Below are 23,112 nucleotides of genomic sequence, written 5' to 3'. Positions count from 1 at the left end.
GGAAGTTGCATCGTTGCCTTCACAAATGCAAACACCCTCAGACACAAAGCCCGGGGGATAAATGCACACACTTAAGTCGTGAAACTTTTGGCCACGAGCGCGCCACGCGAGTTCGGATCAGCTGGAGGGGTGTGGGGGCGTGTGGGCGGAGCTTGCGAGCATCGCTAGAAAGTCAAAGCCGGGAGTCAGTGCGCTTCAGTGAGGCATGCGACGCGCTCTGACGCACCAATGGAGAGCTAACGGACCTGCACTGGCGCATACGGACTGTTGACATACACAAACCATCAGCGGGGAATCTGGAACTTTGATTTTCAGTTTTTTTTTGTACAGCAGTTCTTTTAAACATTTTGACAGTGCGTTCAGGCTTTCTGACCACGTTTTTCAAGTTTTATCGAAGTGACGCCAAGCGCTACATTAACAGGTATGGTATTTTTTTATACTTTACATAAATACATTGACTTAAATATACTTTGTTTCAATAAGTGTATATTATTTAAAAAAAAATAAAAGCTACTTTTCTTAATCAAAGTTGTAGGAAACTCATCTATGGTCAGATGTAAACTGTTTATTTCAGGCTTTCTGCGTAATTATACAACGTTGTGTTTTAATGTTAGGATTTTTTTATTGTTAAAAAATAATTATGAACTGAACTGAATGAAAGGGAAATGTATATAAAACATAGTTAAAATATATATGTGACCCTGGACCACAAAACCAGTCTTGGTACTGGTATATTTGTATCAACAGCCAAAAAAACATTGTATTGGTCAAAATGATTGATTTTTCTTTTACGCCAAAAATCATTAGAATATTAAGTAAAGATCATGTTCCATTAAGATATTTTGTCAATTTCCTACCGTAAATATATAAAAATTTAAATGTTCATGCATTGCTGAACTTCGTTTGGACAACTTTAAAGGCAGTTTTCTTAATATTTTGATTTTTGTGCACCCTCAGATTCCAGATTTTCAAAAAGTTGTATCTCGGCCAAATATTGTCCCATTCTAATTCATATTCATTCCTATTCAGATGTATGAATCTCAGTTTTTTTTAAATGACCCTTATGATTGGTTTTGTGGTCACATGTGAATAGCACCGGCTCTAAACGCAGGGTAATCTGAAATATTTTCACCATTTTGTTATGATTATGTATGTCATAGGCTAGTTGATCAGATCTCAAATTCATAAGTAATTAAATACAAACTGGTCGAAAATGTTCAATTAACTCGCCTCCTTTGGAACCATTTTATTTCATTTTCAGGGAACATTTATAATGGAAATGTATTATTTATTTATTTAGAATGCAGATTATGTGGAAATGTGTGCCGTCTGATCCATTCATTCTTACAAACTTTTGTGTTATACTTATAAAGGAATGGCACGCTGCAATGCATAAATACAAATAATGTTTACAAACGGCACAAATGAATGTAACTTTTATTAGAATCTAAACATTTCACTAAAAAGCGCGTTCTCGCGTTATAAAGGAAAACAAACGGAATAGGCTATTCATCGACGGAAGGCCAGCAAATCTCTGACAAAAACTCATATTTGCAGACAATGCTGATGTCTTTCAATCAAATCAAATTCAAAACTGTTCTCGTAGTATTAGTGTGGCTTGGTCCTGTGTTTGTTGATTCCGGTTTACAGGCTCCCCACAAATTAAATCCGAGCGCTTTATCTGTGGACTAAATCCAGCCGTGTCCCAGATTGGACATCGTCTCTAAAATGACTGCGGAAATCAAAGGGTTTATACAGAAAGTCTTTGCCATTAGATAGAGCATTAAAACTGAGAGAAGAAATGGAATTATAGCGCTGTAAGCTATATAATAACTATCACAATAATCGTGCTGCCTGTCAAGTCTCTCCACTTAACTCATATGAGGAGCACAACTATGTAAACAAGGTTTTATTTTGATTCAAATCCACTTACAAAACGGTTTTCTTTCCCCTCAGATCACAATGATGACCAAACCTTATGGAAAACCAGGAGATGTGACTGAGCTAGTCAGTTCTCTCGGGTGGATGGAGGAAGACCTCAGCTCACAGGATGGTGACCGCACACCTGAGATGGGTCACTATGCGTTACACAGGAGACCTGTAGAGCTTGGCAGTGAGGATATGGAGGAAGAGGAGGAGGAGGAAGAGGAAGAAATGGGTCTTGACGGAGAAAAGGCACCTAAGCGAAGAGGTCCTAAAAAGAAGAAAATGACCAAAGCCAGACAAGAACGTTTCCGTGCAAGACGCGTTAAGGCCAACGCCAGGGAACGCTCACGCATGCATGGGCTCAACGATGCATTGGACAATTTAAGGCGTGTCATGCCTTGTTACTCGAAGACTCAGAAGCTCTCCAAAATCGAGACCCTGCGGCTGGCCCGCAACTACATCTGGGCGCTCTCGGAGGTTCTGGAAAGTGGCCAGTCACCTGAGAGCCTTGGTTTTGTGGAGATGCTATGCAAGGGGCTTTCGCAACCTACCAGCAATCTCGTGGCTGGCTGTCTCCAACTCGGACCCTCGTCAATGATGGGCAACAAGCTGGATGAAAAGTGCGGGGTTCCAGGAGTAGGTCCACAGTGTCATCCCATTAGCTATCCCTCACCAGGACTTCCTAGTCCACCCTACGGCTCATTGGAGGCTTCACACTTGCTTCATCTGAAGGGCTTCAAGGGAGCTAATTATGAGAATTCCTCGCCTAATGAATGTAGCAGTGGCACGCCACCTTACGACGGCCCTCTTACTCCACCACTCAGCATCAGCGGCAACTTCGCTCTCAAGCAGGAGCCGTCACCACATGAGGCTGAGAGGAACTTTACACCTCACCCCGGCCATTACATCTCCTCACACCCTTACCCACCTTCCTCCTTGGCTGGTCTTCCAGCTCCTCAGGGTCACCCGCTGTTCCCAGGCTCCCGCTTCGAGCTTCCTTTAGACATGGCTTTCGAGCCGTATACCCCTTCGCACATTGTGACGTCACAGATGAGCAGCATTTACAGTGAATAAACAGATATGACCACCAGAGACACTCAGCAATTCTGCCTCCTGCTCCTCAGTGTGCCTCCAGGGGCGCAGCACATTTAAGGAGACACTTTGCATGTATCCTGTCTGATCCCTTAAGAGACCAGAGCGGTCACTGAGAGCGAGAATATCTGAAACGCAACCTACCTGTGGCAACTGAAGTACTGAGAAAGAGATGCATATTTTTCGTTAATTTATTCTTGTTTTTGTCATGACTGAGTTTGTTACTTCTTTAAATGTTATTTTTAAGTGTTCTGGGATTTGTATTCTGTATAAACTTGATGTTCTCCATCTCAAACCTGACGGATTTGGTGCACATGCCATAAAAGTGCACCAAAATTGACAAACTGAAAGGTTTTTAGACGCATATGGAGAATAGGAAGCTCAATGTCTTCAGCGCTGTTCAACCAGATGCTGATTTTCCACTCAACAAAACATAAATAAATAAAAGGAAAGGATGAAGGAAAAGGACAAATTTAGTTCACTACATCTGCCATAACAAATGCATTTATTTATGACTGTATTTAATATTTATTTTGATGACAATTGTATGTTTTGAAGCAATTTGTCAGCACTGTTTTTATTGGTTCTTTGGTACACTGCCAGTCACTGCTACCAATACTCATAAAGTATCTAATTTATTTATTGGAATTCATTCAGTTTAATGTATTTTTCTTTTGTCATTCTCCACAATATTTGTAATTTTGCTCAAGCGTTTGTAAATATTTACCTGTTTCGCACTTAATAAAATAAATATTCTTATATAATATGACAGTATTTTGCTTCTTCTTTTGCTTTTTCATTCATTTTGCATATAAAACACTGAAGTTATATTTTTTTTACAATGAATTCAGACATTTAAAAAACACATTGTATTTTGAAATAATAATGCAAAATTTAATTTGATTTTTTTTTTTTTTGGCATTATAATTACATTTTGCACTGTTATGCCTAATACTCATTTCATAGTCATGCTGAATATGTGACTGAATGTATTTATAGACTTCCTAAAAATTTTAAACACTACCAGTCAAACGTTTTTTGGACAGAAAGATTTTTAATGTTTTTTAAAGAAGTATCTTCTGCTCACCAAGCCTGCATTTACTTGATGTAAAGTACAGCAAAAACAGTACAATTTTGAAGTATTTTTACTATTTAAAATAACTGTTTTCTATTTGAATATATTTTAAAATGTAATTTATTCCTGTGTGTCACATGATCCTTCAGAAAATATTCTAATGTTCTGATTTGTGGCTCAAAAAACGTTTATTATTATTATTATTATGTTGAAAACAGCTGAGTAGAATTTTTTCAGGTTCCTTTGATGAATAGAAAGTTCAGAAGAACAGCATTTATCTGAAATCAAAATCTTTTGTAACATTATAAATATTTTTAGACAGACTTATGGGAAATTTAAAGCATCCTTGCTAAATAAAAATATTAATTTCCAACCCACAAAAAAAGATAGATTTATTTCAGATAAATGCTCATTTTTGGATCTTTCTATTAATCAAAGAGAAAAAAATTGACTTAACTGTTTTAAATATTGATAATAATAATAAAAAATGTTTCTTTAACAGAAAATCAGCATATTATAATAATTTCTAAAGGATCATGTAACAAGAAGACTGAAGTAATGATGCTAAAAATGTAGCTTTGATCACAGAAATAAATTACATTTTAAAATATATTCAAATAGAAAGCAGTTATTTTAAAAAGTAAAACTATCTCACAATATTACGGTGTTTGCTGTATTTTAGATCAAATAAATGCAGGCTTGGTGAGCAGAAGAGACTTCTTTAAAAAACATTAAAAATCTTACTGTCCAAAAAACAATGACTGTTATGTGTTTATTATTATCTGTAAATTGCAATCGCTGACTTTGTAAAGTGATGTTAAATCATATGTATATGTAATAGCTATTTTAGTGATTAATATTAGTGTTATGATGGGCATGGGAGTCAGTGGAGCATGTGGAGCCATGGGAACACATAGCTGTGGAACAGGTGACTGTGTCATGGGATCCCTTTTCACTCTCACTTGCGTTTTCCCAGCCTTTTCATTGCCAAAATGGTTGGGGAAATCAACAAAACAAAACAAAAGCACACAAAAAGGGGGTTAATGATGTATAGAGAAAAACAAAATGAGTGTGAAAAATGTATTTTTAATGGTTCCGTTAACGTCACATAGCTGTACTGAACATTGTCTGCGTTTTTCCACAAACCTTTATATCACTGGAGTACAGGGCGATCGTTGACTTTAGCTCTGTGCTCATACCGGACAATGCGATGCCTCTCCAAACAGACAAACAGAGGGATGATGGGGTAACAAGCTAGAGAAGCAGTGTGTGATTGTGTGTTTATTGTTGGAAGCGGCACTAAGATGAGAATGGGTGCCTCAGAGGGTGTTTTGCCTGAAGTGGACCCCGCCTCATCCGCCGCTCCAAAGGTTTGTCTTTTCCAGCCCTGCCAAGGCGAGAGAAGTGAAGGAGAAAAAGGGAGTGATTGTTTTAGCGGGCGCCACTGGTCTATTGTAAGTGCAGTGTGTTCTTTCTCTCGACCTCTGACCTGCATTGTTGTGAGGCTGTTCGTTCGGAGAGCCGAGACAGCTGGGAGAACTGCGGGGGGCTGATGGACAGCTGGGGCCAAACTAGTGAGAGAGAGAGAGAGAGCGAGCGAGGGGGAAAAGAGAAAGTGGGAGAGGGACTAAACCAAAACAGAGGAGGTGAACAAGACCTTATTCTTGAGTGACCCCTTTCCCTGTCCTCTTGTGGGTCAGCTGGACATTGGAATGACACATAGTTCCACACGTTGAGGCGGTGAGAGGTGCTGCAGATGAGGAAAGGATTGAATAGAGGGAGTCAAGTGCACAGAAGGCTTTCAAGCAGTGCCGTCAAGAGCATTTTGTTTTAAAACATTATGAGAAATACCTGTAGCTTATTGTAGGGTTGAATTGAATTGAATCTTTGTTTTAAAAAGGCGTTTAATCTATATTTTGTTCATTAATGCTAATTAATAAAGTAAATGATTAAATGTGGCTGAAGTGTTCAAACACATTTGATTGCACTGCAAACTCAGCAAGTTACTCTTAAAACTGTGCTGTTTACTACCCACAGAAGTTATACAAACTATAAAAAATGTTATGAGTCTTTGGTATTGTTCATTACAGCCAATACATCAGCCGTCTGCAGAACTCAGCAGGGCTGAAGTAAGGGAACGGTTTCAGAGATGTCAGCTGCTGTCGACATATCTTTTGAAAACAGATGAGAAGGCACAGAGGAGAAATGTGCTAGCTTAAAATGAAAAGGCATGTGAAGATGGTTGCATTTTCCCATAGGGCAGATGGTCATTGCTGTGACCTCTGTGCCACAGCAAATACCCATACAAAGTTTATGAAAAAAGTGATGTTTTAAGACCCTAAATTAATTTTAAATCTTATTCTAATACAGCCATAGCTCAGAAGGTTTATCCGGCCTCTTCAAATGAATAAGGCAGATGATAGTCTGATAGGGTGGGCCAAAGAGTACTTAGATATTTTAGCCATTTTAAATGAAAAGATATTTAATTTAATTTCATTAATGAATGCAATTTCAAAACAAGTGACATTCGTGAAAATAATCAATAATTTAAAGAACTGAATTAATTCATAAAACATTAGCTTTATGATTGTCAGGCTTACAGATGAAGTCAAAAGTTTACATTCACCTAGCGGAATCTGCAAAATGTTAATTATTTTACCAAAATAAGAGGGATCATACAAAATGCATGTTTTTTTATTTAGTACTGACCTGAATAAGATATTTCACATAGAAGACATTTACATATAGTTCACAAGAGAAAACAACAGTTGAATTTATAAATATTACCATGTTTAAAAGTAAAAAAAAAAAAATGCATTACGAGCCAGGGGTGTAAACTTTTGAACAGAATGAAGATGTGTACATTTTTCTTATTTTCCCTAAATATCATATTTTATTTATTTAGTACTGCCCTTCAGAAGCTACAAAAGATACTTGTTTCCTAGAACAAAATAAGTTCAATTTACTCTGATTTTCAAAAGTTTTCATCCCCCGGGTCTTAATGCATCGTGTTTCCTTCTGAAGCATCAGTGAGTGTTTGATTCTTCTGTAATAGTTGCATATGAGTCCCTCAGTTGTCCTTAGCGTGAAAAGATGGATCTCAAAATCATATAGTCATTGTACACAAAAATGCGGAAAAACCAAAGAATTTATGGGACCTGAAAGATTTTTCTGAAGGACAGCAGGCAGTTTAACTGTTCAGGACAAACAAGGGACTCTTGAACAACTATCACTAAATAGAAAAACAGCTGTGAATCATTCAGGTAACAACACAGTATGAAGAAACAAGTGTATGTAAACTTTTGAATGGGGTCATTTTTATAAACTATTTTCTATTGTGGACTATATGTAAACATCTTTTATGTGAAATATTGTATTCAGGTCAGTACTAAATGAAAAATAACATGCATTTTGTATGATCCCTCTTATTTTGGTAAAATAATTAACTTGTTTACAGATTCTGCAAGGTGTATATAAACTTTTGACTTCAACTCTATTTGAACACTGTTGATGAACGAACCTGTGGTAACTCTGCTAGAAAACCTTTTTAAACTTGAGAGGAACTGACTTAATACACTAGAAATCACCTTGACACCAGATGCTTTCTGCAGGTCATTTAATCTGATATTCCTTAACGTGTGGCTATACAGTGTTTATATCGTGCACATCTTCCTTTTCTGGCACGAAATAATTATATATGTTGTGTGGAGTTGTGATTTTACAATGTGAGTTCGAGAGTAGGAATGGATGATGGGACATTAAAGTGCAGTCTGAAACCTCTTTCACTCCTCCGCAGTTTTTTTTTTTTTTGTCTCTCTGGCACTAATCCATTGGCCAAACAACGCAGTCTCCCACTAAATGAAAGGTCCTGATCCATAGGGGGGAGATGGGGATAAAGCATTGTGATTAAGATTGTATTAATGGGGCCATAGGAGGCTGGAAGGCTTTAATCAGTGTCTGTGCTGCCGTAATCCCCTGCCTTTAAGCTTCAGCTAACGCTGTGATCCTCCTCCTCATGAGTCACATCACACACACTCGCACAAACACACTGGATAGGCCGGAGAACAGGGAGGTCAGGGTACAGAGCTGGAGTACAATGAAACTGATAGGAGGTATACTGTAGGCTAGGAGGCAGCTGGAGAAGGAAACTAGGAGGAGGAGGATGAGGGAGGATGAGGTTCGGAGAAAGACGAGAAGTAAAAATGCTGAATCTGCAAGATTAGATAGATGGATGGACAGACAGACAGATAGACAAACAAACAAACAAACAAACAAACAAACAAACAAACAAACAGATAGCCAGCCAGCCAGCCAGCCAGCCAGCCAGCCAGACAGACAGACAGACAGACAGACAGACAGACAGATAGACAGACAGATAGACAGATAGACAGACAAACAAACAAACAAACAAACAGATAGCCAGCCAGACAGACAGATAGCCAGCCAGACAGACAGATAGCCAGCCAGACAGACAGACAGACAGACAGACAGACAGACAGACAGACAGACAGACAGACAGACAGACAGACAGACAGACAGACAGACAGACAGATAGACAGATAGATAGATAGATAGATAGATAGATAGATAGATAGATAGATAGATAGACAGACAGACAGACAGACAGATAGATAAACAAACAAACAGACAGATAGATAGACAGATAGACAAACAAACAAACAAACAAACAAACAAACAAACAAACAAACAGATAGCCAGCCAGACAGATAGACAGATAGATAGACAGACAGACAGACAGACAGATAGATAGACAAACAAACAAACAAACAGACAGACAGATAGACAAACAAACAAACAAACAGATAGCCAGCCAGACAGCCAGACAGACAGACAGACAGACAGACAGACAGACAGACAGACAGACAGACAGACAGACAGACAGACAGACAGACAGACAGACAGACAGACAGACAGACAGACAGACAGACAGACAGACAGACAGACAGACAAACAAACAAACAGATAGCCAGCCAGACAGCCAGCCAGACAGACAGACAGACAGACAGACAGACAGACAGACAGACAGACAGACAGACAGACAGACAGACAGACAGACAGACAGACAGACAGACAGACAGATAGACAGATAGATAAACAAACAAACAGACAGATAGACAAACAAACAAACAAACAAACAAACAAACAAACAAACAGATAGCCAGCCAGACAGCCAGACAGATAGACAGATAGATAGACAGACAGACAGACAGACAGACAGACAGATAGATAGACAAACAAACAAACAAACAAACAAACAGACAGACAGATAGACAAACAAACAAACAAACAAACAGATAGCCAGCCAGACAGCCAGACAGATAGACAGATAGATAGACAGACAGACAGACAGACAGACAGACAGATAGATAGACAAACAAACAAACAAACAAACAGACAGACAGATAGACAAACAAACAAACAAACAAACAGATAGCCAGCCAGCCAGACAGACAGACAGACAGACAGATAGATAGACAGACAGATAGACAGACAGACAGACAGACAGACAGACAGACAGACAGACAGACAGACAGACAGACAGACAGACAGACAGACAGACAGACAGACAAACAAACAAACAGATAGCCAGCCAGACAGACAGATAGACAGATAGATAGACATACAAACAAACAGACAGACAGACAGACAGACAGACAGACAGACAGACAGACAGACAGACAGACAGACAGACAGACAGACAGACAGACAGACAGACAGACAGACAGACAGATAGATAGACAGACAGACAGACAAACAAACAAACAAACAGATAGCCAGCCAGACAGAGACACACAGACAGACAGACAGACAGACAGTATATTTTACTCTCTCCACAATGTGCTTTTCCGGATAGCAAGTTTCCAGCACAGCAGACGGCGGTGCACCTGCCCTGTGAGCTCAGGTCAGACTAAAGAGTGACAGCGAGAGCCAAATTCAAAGACGATCCACAGCAGAGTAAAGGTAAAGGGAGGTTAGAGTTCACAGAAGGGTGGAACAAGCCATTAAAGTGACATTGTGAGGCGAGACTCGTCTCCTCAGAGCTTTGTGAGAGTGCTGGGTTGTCAAAGTTAAAGAGCTTCTAATAGGATGGGGATGCTGTCATGTTTACCCTGCCTCCCCCCTCTACACGCCCACTGCATTGTGGAAGTGGCCCGGCTTTGAGCCCCCACAATGGCTGGAGAGGAGGGACAGATGGGGGTCCCTATGGAAGGAGGCACAAAAAGAAAGCAAGGTAGGAGGGCCCGACTGTGTGAGAGAGAGCCTGCAGTTAGCTCACACTGATTGCCATGCAAAGTAATGGAGAGTAAAAGAGAAACGGATGGGAAAAGTAAGAAAGAGATGGAAAAGGGGAGGGGAAAAGGTCACAAAGAGATTTGAGTGATGTGTAATCATATAAGCTATACAGTATAAGCCTGAATGCACCGATGCCCTTCATAAATCTAAAGTGGGGAAAACTCAGCAGAGGATGATGGAGGTTTCAGACTGGATCATTTATCGAAAAGTCTTAAAGTGCTGTATGTTCACAAGTCAACAAATATTAGACTATCAAAAATAATACTGATTTGTGTTGAGGAACTATTCAACAAAAACATGTCGGCATAAATGCAATGTTGAATTTGTCCAAATTACAGAAAATATGTGATAAATATGTCTATATCTATACCAGTCAAAAGTTTTTGAACATTTTAATTTTGTTTTTTAAAAAGTCTCCTCTGCTCACCAAGTCTGCATTTATTTGATCCGAAGTGCAGCAAAAACAATAATTTTGAAATATTTTTATTATTTAAAATGGCTGTTTTCTATTTCAATATATTTTCAAATGTATTTAATCCTATGATTTCAAAGCTGAATTTTTAGCATCATTACTCCAGTCACATGATCCTTCAGAAGATTCTAATATTCTGATTTGCTGCTCAAAAAACAATTATTATTTTGTTGAAAACAGCTGAGTAGAATTTTTTCAGGATTCTTTGATGAATAGAAAGTTCAGAAAACTGCACTTATCTGAAACAGAAATCTTTTGTAACATTATAAATGTCTTTATCATCACTTTTGGTCAATTTAAAGCATCCTTGCTAATTAAAAGTAATAATCTCTATAACATATAATATACATACTGACTCTAAGCTTTTGAATGGTATGGTGTATAATGTTACAAAAGCTTTTTATTTAAGATAAATGCTGATATTTGGATCTTTTGATTCATCAAAGAATCCTGAAAACAGCAAATCAGCATATTAAAACGATTTCTAAAGGATCATGTGACTGGAGTAATAAAAAATTAGCTTTAATCAATGAAATAAATTACATTTTAAAATATATTTAAATAGAAAGCAGTTATTTTAAATAGTAAAAATGTTACTGTTTTGCTGCACTTTAAATCAAATAAATGCAGGCTTGGTGAGCAGAAGAGGCTTCTTAAAAACATTAAAAATGTTACTGTTCAAAAACTTTTGACTGGTAGTGCATATCTATCTCTATATATCTTAAAGGAACCGTATGTAAGAAATTTATGTCAGTTAATCATAAAATGGCCCTGACATGTCACTAGACATTAAGAAATCATGTTAATTTCAAATACTTATATCACTGACAACAGTGGTCCGGCCAGGATATTGTCATTTAAAAGTGAGAGTTGCAGCCCTCAACTGATGTTATTGTTGTCGTTTTGTGTTTTGGTCTGAGGCTCCACCCTCCAGCTGTCGACCAATCACGAAGTCAGTAGAGTTTCGTGAGACGGGTTGCCAGCTATGCTCTAACTTAGTTACAGCTGCTGCTAAGAACGAGTCGGATAAAACATGTATAAAGTTACGAAACCTAAAAGACCTCGTTATGAATCCGAAATACGTCGTGACAAAGTCCGAAATAAAACAAGGATTTGTATAGGAGATGCCTTTGAAAGATGGAGACGGCTGAAAACGGAGATGAATTTGAAGATAGATGCCAACGTTGCTAATTTTCTCCTTGACAGGTAAGATTCATCTATGTTTGGCTAACTTTGGTTCCGTAGGCTACACAGTGGATTTTCTGTGGTCGCCTGTACTAAATGCGTTCGTAAAAAGCTTTATATCGCACCACGAGCAGGGTATGAAAACAACCTGTGTTCCGACTGACTGAAATGTGGTATTACAGTACATCTTTACGAAATATTTGGCTAATCGCCATCTGTAAATTTTTGCGATACATAATTACTTCGCAAAACATCTCTTGTGAAGCATAAACATAATTAACAGAAGAAAAACAAATTACTGTGTAAGACTCGTCACTTGCCATTAGAAGCTCCTTGTAGCCTACTCCTGCAGTTTAGCTGGCAACCTGGAGTCAGAGGGGAGCGGGAGGGGAAACACCGTTCTACAGTATTTTGAATGTGATTGCAGTACCAGTTTTGGCCACAATCCTACATACGGTTCCTTTAAGGAACGTTCAACAAAAACTTGTCAGCATCCATAAAATGTTTACTGATGAACAATGCTGAATTTGAAAATATTATTGAAAATTACTAAATATACACACACACACACACACACACACACACACACTTATTTACTTTTGTAACATATTTTATAATTATTAATGCATGTAAGAATGTGAGTAACCAAATGGTTTCTGGTCACCATTGACTTCCAGTATTTTTTTCCCATACTTTCCATACTATTTTTTTCCATAAAAACTCTTTGGTTACCCATAGTTATTAGATTTTCTTTTATGTTCAACAGAAGAAAATACCAAATTATATTGATTAAATACTGTATTAATTTTAATGGAATAGATTTTATAATTAATGTATTCATTTTTTTAAACAGAATCATTACTATCATATTAATACGTATTCAGAATATGATAACAGTTTGGACATGACATCACATATACATTATATATTAAAAATTAATTTTTTGATGATTATCATTTGCATTTACCATTGTTTTTTTTGCTGTTTTCCATGGCCACACAGTCTAGTAAATCATCCTGCCACACGCATTTGCCTGCTTGGTACATATTGGCTCTTTAAAATATTTTAATAAAAAAAGTTAAACAGTTTGTCTGTTCCTAACATTGGTAGAATAGGTCTTTGTTTGCCCCTGCATGAGCTAATCTACGCTCTTCCAGGTGAGTCCCTCAGCATTAATTTGGCTCAGTGTGTCATAAAGGCTGAATGGGGTGGGAGTTGAATTATGAGTGAAAGGAGGGGATGCTGAGCGGAGGTGAGGCAGGGGTGTGTGGCAGAGCCTCTTCTGGTGTAAGATGAGGAGAGCCGAGGGGGAGGACCCGCGCACAGCAACAGATGGGCCCCAATGGCACTCTCAGGTTGTAAACTTTCTGTTGGGAACATCTGTCAGTTTGTCCATATGCCACATTTTGAGAGGAGAAGCCCCAGTCAGTGTGGAGTGTGGACACCTGTCATTCCCTGTGATCAGACGGGAAGTGATGGACTGTGCACCAGTATTTCATATTTGTATGCTGCTCGTGTGACGTAGGCACGAAAACCACTACAGCCGAAAGGCAGAAAACTAATTGTTAATGCTAATTGAATTATCAACAGACTTAACATATTCAAAAATGCCTGTGGTACCCACGACTGCACGCATATAGCCAGGAGCAGGGCTAGGGAGCTGCTGGACAATGCAACATTTACAAGTTATAAAAAGAATTTCCACATAATGATGCAACTACGCGAAATCAAAACCGTGATTTCAGACCGTCGTTATTTTGAGAATTTAAGGGTCTCCTCTGAGCTCCTCCTCTAGATGAGTGTTACATCATTTTTTTTTCGAAAATGTCTTATTTTTCTATTTGCTCTGTTGCGAGCGGATAAAGGAGAATTAAGCAGTTGATCGGGGCTCAGTGTCCAGAGTGTTGCATTAGACAGTAATCCAGGGCATAGGAAGGGGGAGATGGGATAGCATCTCTAATCCCTCGCCTACCCTATCCCAAACACACAAAATAAAGCTGTTTATACAGTTATCACTAAAGAATGCCTCACATTTTATTTCAAAGTATGGCACAAGATTCATCTAAGAACAACAACACCAAGACAATTTCCTAACGGACCATGTTTGTTTTTTTCCTGTGTACACTTCTAAACACTGGTAAACCTCAGTACCAAAGCCCACTGAGCCCTCCAGTGGTAGACAATGTTTTTACACACAGTTCTCCCCAACTCTGCTACCATCTATAGTGACAGATGTTACGGGGCAACAGTTGGTATTGAGAGGGAGGGGCTTAGGGCCATCTGCCCAGGGTCAAGTTTGGATGGGAGAAGGTCTCAAAAAAGAAAAAAAAGTGGCAAGTTGAGCTACATAGCTAGAATAGTGTTGAATACTTATGTTCTGTTCATCCACTTAAACCTGTGGTCATCATTTACAGATACTATAGGAGTCAAAGAAGATACAGAAATGCTTCCCAATTCACATGATCCAAACAAACAGCTTCCAAACAGTCCAAAGCTGTAGGCATCAGTGGCAAGAAAAAAAAAAAAAAATCAATTACGCTGATGGAACATAAATATATAATTTATTGGTGCAAGTTAAAAAACAAAGTACCATTAAAATAATTTAGCATCAGTAGAGATTAAATAAGTGCTCGCAGATTTTTGCTAGTGGTCTCCACCTCATCACGAAACAAGGCTATCTTCCTGTGGCCCATCTTCCTCTGAGGGGGAAATCAATTATTGATTAATACATATACATTTTATGACTAGTAGCAAATAACCATAACCCATCAACCTTATTCTTGAAAAAAAAAAAAAAACCTATGGGTGAGGCTTCTAGTTCATTAGCCGCTATAGGGAAATAACATGCAGTAAACGGTAAAACTGTTTGCACTACAAACCAGTGTTCATAATTAAGAAAATACATTATATTTGCAATATCAAGCAGCAAAGCGAGCCGTTTTGTACAGCAAAAAACAATTGCGTTTTCACAATGCATCATCAATCGGCCATATTGGCGGCACTGAATGGAAACAATGCCACTGAACCGAACGAAACTCACATATTTTGTGGATTATGGCTGCTGAAAGTGACCAATTGTCGTCATGTTTTGGGCTGTACTAATCTGTCGGACCGGGAAAAACACTTGGAGTACTATAGACTGCCAAAAGTTATAACAAATCAAGCAGAAGAGTGGACAAAGCTGTCTGAGGAACAAAAGGCATTTGTGGTTGGCCAAACTAAACTAGGATTTCCAGGGCAAGAATCTTGACAACATTAGTGTCTGTTCTTATTTCCAGTCAGGTAGATGAACTATTAGGCTAACATCAGAATTAATACTTCTTGTCTGCATCTTTACCATCTATTAACTTCAATGTGTCAAAATATTGCTATCTTTTCTACTAAGTGCTTATCTATATGTGACCCTGGACCACAAAACCAGTCATAAGGTAAAATTTTACAAAACTGAGATTTATACATCATATGAAAGCTCAATAAATAAGCTTCCTATTGATGCATAGTTTGTTAGGATAGAACAATATTTGACCGAGATACATCTATTTGAAAATCAGGAATCTGAGGGTGCAAAATACTGAGAAAATCACCTTTAAAGTTGTCCAAATTAGGTTCTTAACAATGTATTTTACAAATCAAAAATTACATTGATATATTTACAGTAGGAATTTTACAAAAAAAAAAAATCTTCATTTCACATAATATTTACTTAATTTCCTAATGATTTTTGGCATAAAAGAAAAATCAAATTTTGACCCATGCAATGTATTTTTGGCTATTGCTACACCCAGCGACTTAAGACTGGTTTTGTGGTCCAGGGTCGCATATAGTTTAGCAGCCTCTACACATTTTTTCCATGGTTTAGAAAGCATAAATTAGCAGAACAACGTATTCAGTAGTACATTAACCGTGCAATCCATGCTGCTGTTTACATCAGAGTATCGCAGATACGGCCAAGTATCCAGGTAACGGTCCAAGTCGCAATGTTAAGTGCAAACCCTCTATAGGGAAATAACGAGAAGAGTTACAACGTGCAGTAAACTGTTTGCACTACAAACCAGTGTGCTCGTAATTAAGATAATACATTAAAATAATATGGTAAGACACACCAATTTGCAAAATCAAGCTACAAAACAGAATGATAGCTGGATGAGAACGGAATCCACCACCGATGCATTCACACTTACAATGTAGATTCGAAGCCGCTCCTGTTCCAGCTGAAAAAACTCAATGGCTGTGAGCTCCTCAAACGTCTTTTTCATATGAAGAAAAGCACAATTGGGGGAACGCTTTTCATGTTCAGACCTTGATTAAAGGACAGTCAGTCAATTAAAGTGGTGAAAAAAGTTATTGCCTTGTTGATGCAAAGTCAATTGTGACCCTGGACCACAAAACCAGTCAAAAGGATCATTTTTTGTTGTTTTTGAAAGCTGAATAAATAAGCTTCACATTGATGTATGGTTTGTTAGGATAATGATTTTTGGCATAAAAGAAAAATCGATAATTTTGACCCCGACAATGTATTTTTGGCTAGTGCTACAAATACACCCGTGCTACTTAAGACTGGTTTTGTGGTCCAGAGTCACAATTGTTAAAATCTCAGGTTTACAACAGCTTAGAGAAGTAAACAATAAAAGGTGTGCTCAAAAAACAATGCCCATAGATTATAACGGGGTGCTGCAGGAGCTCACCAGGGGTTGTCTTCTGGCTCCCAGCCCTCAAGCTCTCTGAGACAGTAGAAACAACAGACTACGTCTGGCTCATTCTCACTAGGACAGTGCACAAAACCTGCCTTGGCCATCTGAAGAGAGGATTCAGAGGATCTTCATTAGGCCTACTTCTTTTAATTAAAGCAGCAGTGGATTTGTAAAAGCGCCTATAGGCTACTTAAAGCAGTGCTGTCAATTTTACTTTCAGTATTATTAGCCTATTTCCTTAGCCCTCTTTTTCTTTTTTTTTCCGACACACTCACCAACTCTGGTGTGCACTGGCAGTCTTCTCGAAAAGGCCACTCGGAAAACGTCTGTAGTCGCTTTTCATAACTATACATCTGATTAAACGATAAAAGCCGGGAAGCAATGACTTCTGCGTTAGACATTTCTGCGGTAGCTAGGTCTGCAAACAGACAGCAATGCACCTTCACACCATAAACCTGGTTGAGTGCGGGTGTTTAATTGGTTGGGTGCTTTTGATGATTGATTGATGAATCGCTGACAGCTGTCTGAGGATAAACGAAAAGGTAAAACATGGCTGTAAAACTAGATATTAAAACTATTATAACTTTATTATGTTACGCATGTAGATTATCAATGTGTGTTGTATGGTATTAAATGAAAAAAACATTTCGCTCAAAAATGATAAGGTTCAACTGAAACTAGTGAAGTTTGTCACACATTTGAATAAACAGTGTAATGTCTCCATCTGCTGGACGAACATAAACAAGTACAAATTGAAATTTAGCCTAGTGACTGAAAAACCATAATAACACTTGTTAGTGTCTAAAAACATCTTTAGAGCTTTTTGAAAAACTGCTAACAAAATGTTTGATAAAAGTTTTAATTAATTGACTGATGTCAATCAATGTGAATATCAAAAAGTGTATAAAATCTATTATTTAGTAACATTACATCATGGCTTTTTAATAGGACGAAAAACTAAAAATATGTTCATTGAGGAAGTTTTTTCACATCATATTCGCTTGTCCCACACACACACACACACACACACACACACACACACACACACACACACACACACACACACAATGTTGGGTTTACATGTTTTATGGGGACATTCCATAGGCGTAATGGTTTTTATACTGTACAAACCGTATTTTCTATCGCCCTACACCTACCCTACACCTAAACCTAGCCCTCACAGGAGATTGTGCACACTTTTACTTCCTCAAAAAAACTCATTGTGCATGATTTATAAGCCTGTTTCCTCATGGGGACCTGAGAAATGTCCCCACAAGGTCAAAATCTACTGGTATTCCTATCCTTGTGGGGACATTTGGTCCCCACAACGTGATGAATACCAGGTACACACACACACACACACACACACACACACACGGTTTACCATGTTTTATGGGGACATTCCATAGATGGAATGGTATGTGTACTCTTGTATATTCTAACCCTTCCCCAAACCTACACCTCAAACAAAACTTTCTGCTTTTTTAGTTTTCCCAAAAATTCTGCTACCATCCTATTCTTTTTAGGCTTTTTATAGACTTGGTGCCCAAAATGTATGGAATACCAGGACCACGCACAAACATATACAAATATTATTAAAATAATTATTAAATAATGAATGCGTGTGTGTGTGTGTGCATATTTAAGCAGTTGTATGTGTGTGTTCAATATTTAAAAATGTTTTTATTTATATATTTAATTTATATATATACATATTTTTTACACTACCAGTCAAAAGTTTTTGAACAGTATGGTTTTTTTTTTTAAAGAAGTCTCTTCTGCTCACCAAGCCTGCATTTATTTGATTCAAAGTACAGCAAAAGCAGTAAAACTATTTAAAATGACTGTTTTCTATTTGAATATGTTTTATTGAATATTTTTTTTAAATGTAATTTATTCCTGTGATCAAAGCTACATTTTCAGCATCATTACTCCAGTCTTCAGTGTCACATGATCCTTCAGAAATTATTCTAATATGCTGATTTGCTGTTCAAGACACATTTTTTTCCCAATTATTATTATCAATATTTAAAACAGTTTTTTCAGGATTCTTTAATGAATAGAAAGATCCAAAGATCAGCATTTAACTTAAACTAAAAGCATTTGCAATATTATACACTATACCATTTAACAGCTTGGAGTCAGTACAAATTTTTTTGAAAAACAAAAAAGGTTAGAAATTAATACTTTTATTTAGCAAGGATGCTTTAAATTGATCAAGAGTGATGATAAAGACATTTATAGTGTTACAAAAGATTTCTATTTCAGATAAATGCTGTTCTTCTGAACTTTCTATTCATCAAAGTAACCTGAAAAAATTACACTTAGCTGTTTTCAACACAATAATAATAATAATAATGATAATAATTGTTTGTTTGTTTTTGAGCAGTAAATCAGAATATTAGAATGATTTCTGATGGATCATGCGACTGGAGTAATGATGCTAAAAATTCAGCTTTGAAATCACAGGAAAGTACATTCAAATAGAAAAAGTTATTTTAAATAGTGAAAATATTTCAAGATTTTACTATTTTTGCTGTACTTTGGATAAAAAAAAATGCGGGCCAGGTGAGCAGAAGAAACCTCTTTAAAATACATTAACAATCTGCTGTTCAAAAACTTTTGACTGGTAGTGTATATGGTGCTATTTTGGAGAAACAAAAATTGTGTTTTAAAATATTTTTGAATAAATTATTTATGAGTGTCACTGACTCCACACAGTAAATGCTTTGGAATGGAGACCTCATGTCAAGCATAATCCTTAACAAGCCCTATAAAGATTCCTGTGTTAGGTATTTGACTGCTTCAGCTGCACACATACTTCCGCGGTAGAAATAGTAGATTCCCCTGGGCTGTACATCATCAGCTATTTACTGGACACAAATTCAAGTCTAGAAGTCTCAGCAACTTGTGTCCCTTCTTTCTTGGACCAGACCAATTACCGTAAGCCAATACATACACCATAAAATGAGATCATAGTGAGTGGCAGACAACATTAATGGTTTGTGGTGTGAGTGTTTGGAAGCTGTTTATGACCGATGGGTATAGGGAGAGGCCCTGTTGCTGTCACCATGTTCTGTAACTGTATCTTACTGCGCCTGGCTGCCGAAATGTGCTTACTGCTTCGAAAAAGCCACCCCTCCACCCCTCACTGCCCTTCATTTGATAGGAACTTCCCTGTGACTGTGGGTTTGTGTGTCACAAACAAATTCTGCTGTTAATATGATAATCTATCTGAAAGGCCAATGCAAGATCACCTAACTAGGATGGTCATATTAAGTCTAAAGGAGTTTTTTCTGTGAAATGATTAGCGAGATTCTTAGATTTCAAGAAGATTTGCGGCTGCTTGTTCTCTCTTTTGTGCTGATAGTTTGTCACCTAATATTCGGGCTAGAGTTTCACATCGGACATGACATTTGTTGTATTCATTTCAGACGAGACCCCACACCGGAGCTGTCACTCATCTGCAGTCGGCCGCTCTGGATTCATCCCAGAAGTTAAGCGGAATTACATCACCATCAGCTGTTGTACGGCCTTCTCTTGTGTGTGGCTTGGTCAAAGCCACAAAGTAAATACTTCATCCAAGCCACACTCTAAATGGAACTGACTGGAATTACGTTGCATGGCTGAAATGTTTATTTTATTCATTGACGTTTTCCTTTACTACACAGGATACTTGAGAACGGAAAGGAAAGTGGAATGAGAGGAATCGGGACATGAATCAAAGCATGAATCCCAGATCAGCTCCCTATATGTCATGTGCCACAGCTCCAACATGACTGGAATTTTCTTGATATCCTTCTCCAGTTGCATGATTTCCAAACTTCAGATGTAAAAGGCAAAAGATTGTGGTTTCTTATTTATTTGATGATAAATAAACAAATATTAAGCAATATTTGATCATGATAATTCTAACAATTATTATATTTATTATTTTTTATTATATTTCATTATTATTATTATTATTATTATTATTATTATTATTATTATTATTATTATTATTATTATTATTATATTTATCTCAATATCAAGTAATAATAAATAAATATTATTTTCATAATAATTATTAACAATACTTTTTAAATTTATCACAATATCAATAATACAAATGATTGTTTTTGTTTTTATTGAATGATAAATAAACAAATAATAAAAATATTTCATAATTATTATAATACTTTTTTATTTATCACAATCATTAGTAAAAAGAATGATTGTTGTTGTTTTAGTTTTTATTGAAAGATAAATAAACAAATAATATTTAATACAAATTATAATCATACTTTTTATGTATCACAATATCATTAGTAAACAATATCATTAGTAAAAGGAATAAACAAATAATAAATAATGTTTAATAAAAATAATTTTAATTGATCACAATGTCAATAATAAGAATGTTGTTTTGATTTTTATTAAAAGATAAATAAATAATACATTTAATAATTATAATACTTTTTATTTATCACAATATCATTAGTAAAAGGAATGATTGCTGTTTTTGTTTTTATTGAAAGATAAATAAACAAATAATAAAAAAATATTAAATATTAATTATAATAATACTTTTTAATTGACCACAATATCACTAATAATATGAATGATTATTGTTTTTTTTATTGAAAGATAAATAAACTTAACTATAATAATACTTTTTTATTTATCACAATATCATTAGTAAACAATATCATTAGTTAAAAGAATGATTGTTGTTGTTTTTGTTGGAAAGATAAATAAACAAATAATAAATAAATATTTAATAATAATTATAATCATATTTTTTCATTTGATCACAATATCAACAGTAAACAATATAATTAGTAAAAAGAATGATTGTTGTTTTGTTCATTTTATGAAAAGATAAATAAACAAATAATAAACAAATATTTGCCAATAATTATAATAATATTTTTATTTATCACAATATCATTAGTAAAAATAATGATTGTTGTTTTTGTTTTTATTGAAACATAAAGAAACAAATAATAAATAAATAATATTTAATAATAATTATAATAACAACACTTTTTATTTTATTACAATATCATTAGTAAAAGAAGGATTGTTGTTGTTGTTTTTAATTGAAAGATAAATAAACTTAAAATTAATTGATCACAATATCAATAATAATAGTCGTTTTAGTTTTTATTGAAAGATAAACAAACAAATAATATTTAATAATAATTTCGTAATATTTTTATTTATCAAAATATCATTAGTAAAAAGAGTTTTTGTTATTTTTATTGAAAATTAAATAAATAATAAACAAATATCACATATTAAGTAACATTTACAATAATTAATAATAATAATTATTATTAGTTATTCATTCTTATTTTCATTTTTGTAACCCAATTATTTGCACGACAGAATTAAATGCTTTTATACAATCTTCTCTCACGAGATCGATTTGACTAAATCTGGTCACAACTGAATTACTGTAAAGCTCTTGAGATGTATGTGTGCATTTTTAAGTATTCATATGTACAGCCTCAAATTGATTCGATATACTTTGCATGGCTGAAATGTTCATATTATTCATTGCCCTTTTTTAACTGCAGAATTTTCCTGAATTCCTCCTCCAGTTGCAAGATTCCCAAACTTGACTGTCGCCAATGACATTCTATGCATTCACTTTTTGCTCACAAACTAAAATAGTTCCAAGCGAAGTCGGAACATGTTAAAAACATTTGTTATGCAACAACAAACTTGTCCATATTATGAAACAAGACCTAGAGGTTCTAGTTGGATTTCGTCATTCCACTCCCGGTTACATTTTCCCAGCTGTCAGGTATGTATCTCACATTCCCCAGCCTATACCTCTCTCCCTCTCCATCCCAGTCCATGCTTCATTGACACTTGACTCTTAACTCTCTCACTCTCTCTCTCACCCACTCCCTCCTTCTCCTCAACGTTCTCCTCCTCTCCGCTTCCTCACACGGTTGTCCTTACTTATTAAGGTCCTGGTGTGATTATCTGCTGGAATCTCTTGCACTTGTCCTGTATTCTCAGTGTGGTGAGATTGAGAGTGGGATGGGCTAAAAGCGGGAAATGTGTGTCTCTGTGTGACTGTGTGATACTCTGTGCAGCAGACACTCCCGTAAGTTCATCAGGACTATTTTGGCTCCAAATATCCCTGGAGCCTCAAAGAAACGGGTCCGGAACACTCCGTTGTTCATGCCAGGAAAGGTTTCCACGGGGAGATTGTGGTGTCAGGGTGCCAGTGGAAAGACCCTCGGAGGCAGAAAGAGGAGACGTGAGGACGGGAAACAGTCAGAGGAAGAGGGTTTAATGTGGGGTACAGGTAAGAACATCCACTAATATCTATTTCTGCATGCAGTCTCAAGTGAACACAT

The 23,112-nt window shown here is 36.5% G+C and overlaps 2 protein-coding genes across 2 annotated transcripts; one reads left to right on the top strand and one right to left on the bottom strand.

The window, feature by feature from the left end:
• The first annotated feature begins 298 nt into the window (after positions 1-298).
• neurod4 (neuronal differentiation 4) lies at positions 299-3,445 on the top strand. Its single transcript, XM_073823463.1, has 2 exons — positions 299-421; positions 1,957-3,445. The coding sequence occupies exon 2, from the start codon at positions 1,963-1,965 to the stop codon at positions 2,998-3,000; it is 1,038 nt and encodes a 345-aa protein (XP_073679564.1). The 5' UTR covers positions 299-421; positions 1,957-1,962; the 3' UTR covers positions 3,001-3,445.
• An 11,238-nt stretch (positions 3,446-14,683) lies between these two features.
• On the bottom strand, positions 14,684-17,157 carry birc5b (baculoviral IAP repeat containing 5b). Its single transcript, XM_073822563.1, has 4 exons — positions 17,032-17,157; positions 16,751-16,860; positions 16,247-16,364; positions 14,684-14,764 (listed from the first exon to the last, which is right to left on the bottom strand). The coding sequence occupies exons 1-4, from the start codon at positions 17,155-17,157 to the stop codon at positions 14,684-14,686; spliced, it is 435 nt and encodes a 144-aa protein (XP_073678664.1).
• Positions 17,158-23,112: the final 5,955 nt, after the last annotated feature.

Source organism: Garra rufa, chromosome 18 (genome assembly GCF_049309525.1).
Source record: "Garra rufa chromosome 18, GarRuf1.0, whole genome shotgun sequence".
In the NCBI taxonomy this organism is placed as follows: domain Eukaryota; kingdom Metazoa; phylum Chordata; class Actinopteri; order Cypriniformes; family Cyprinidae; genus Garra; species Garra rufa.
This window is presented reverse-complemented; position numbering and strand designations above follow the sequence as displayed.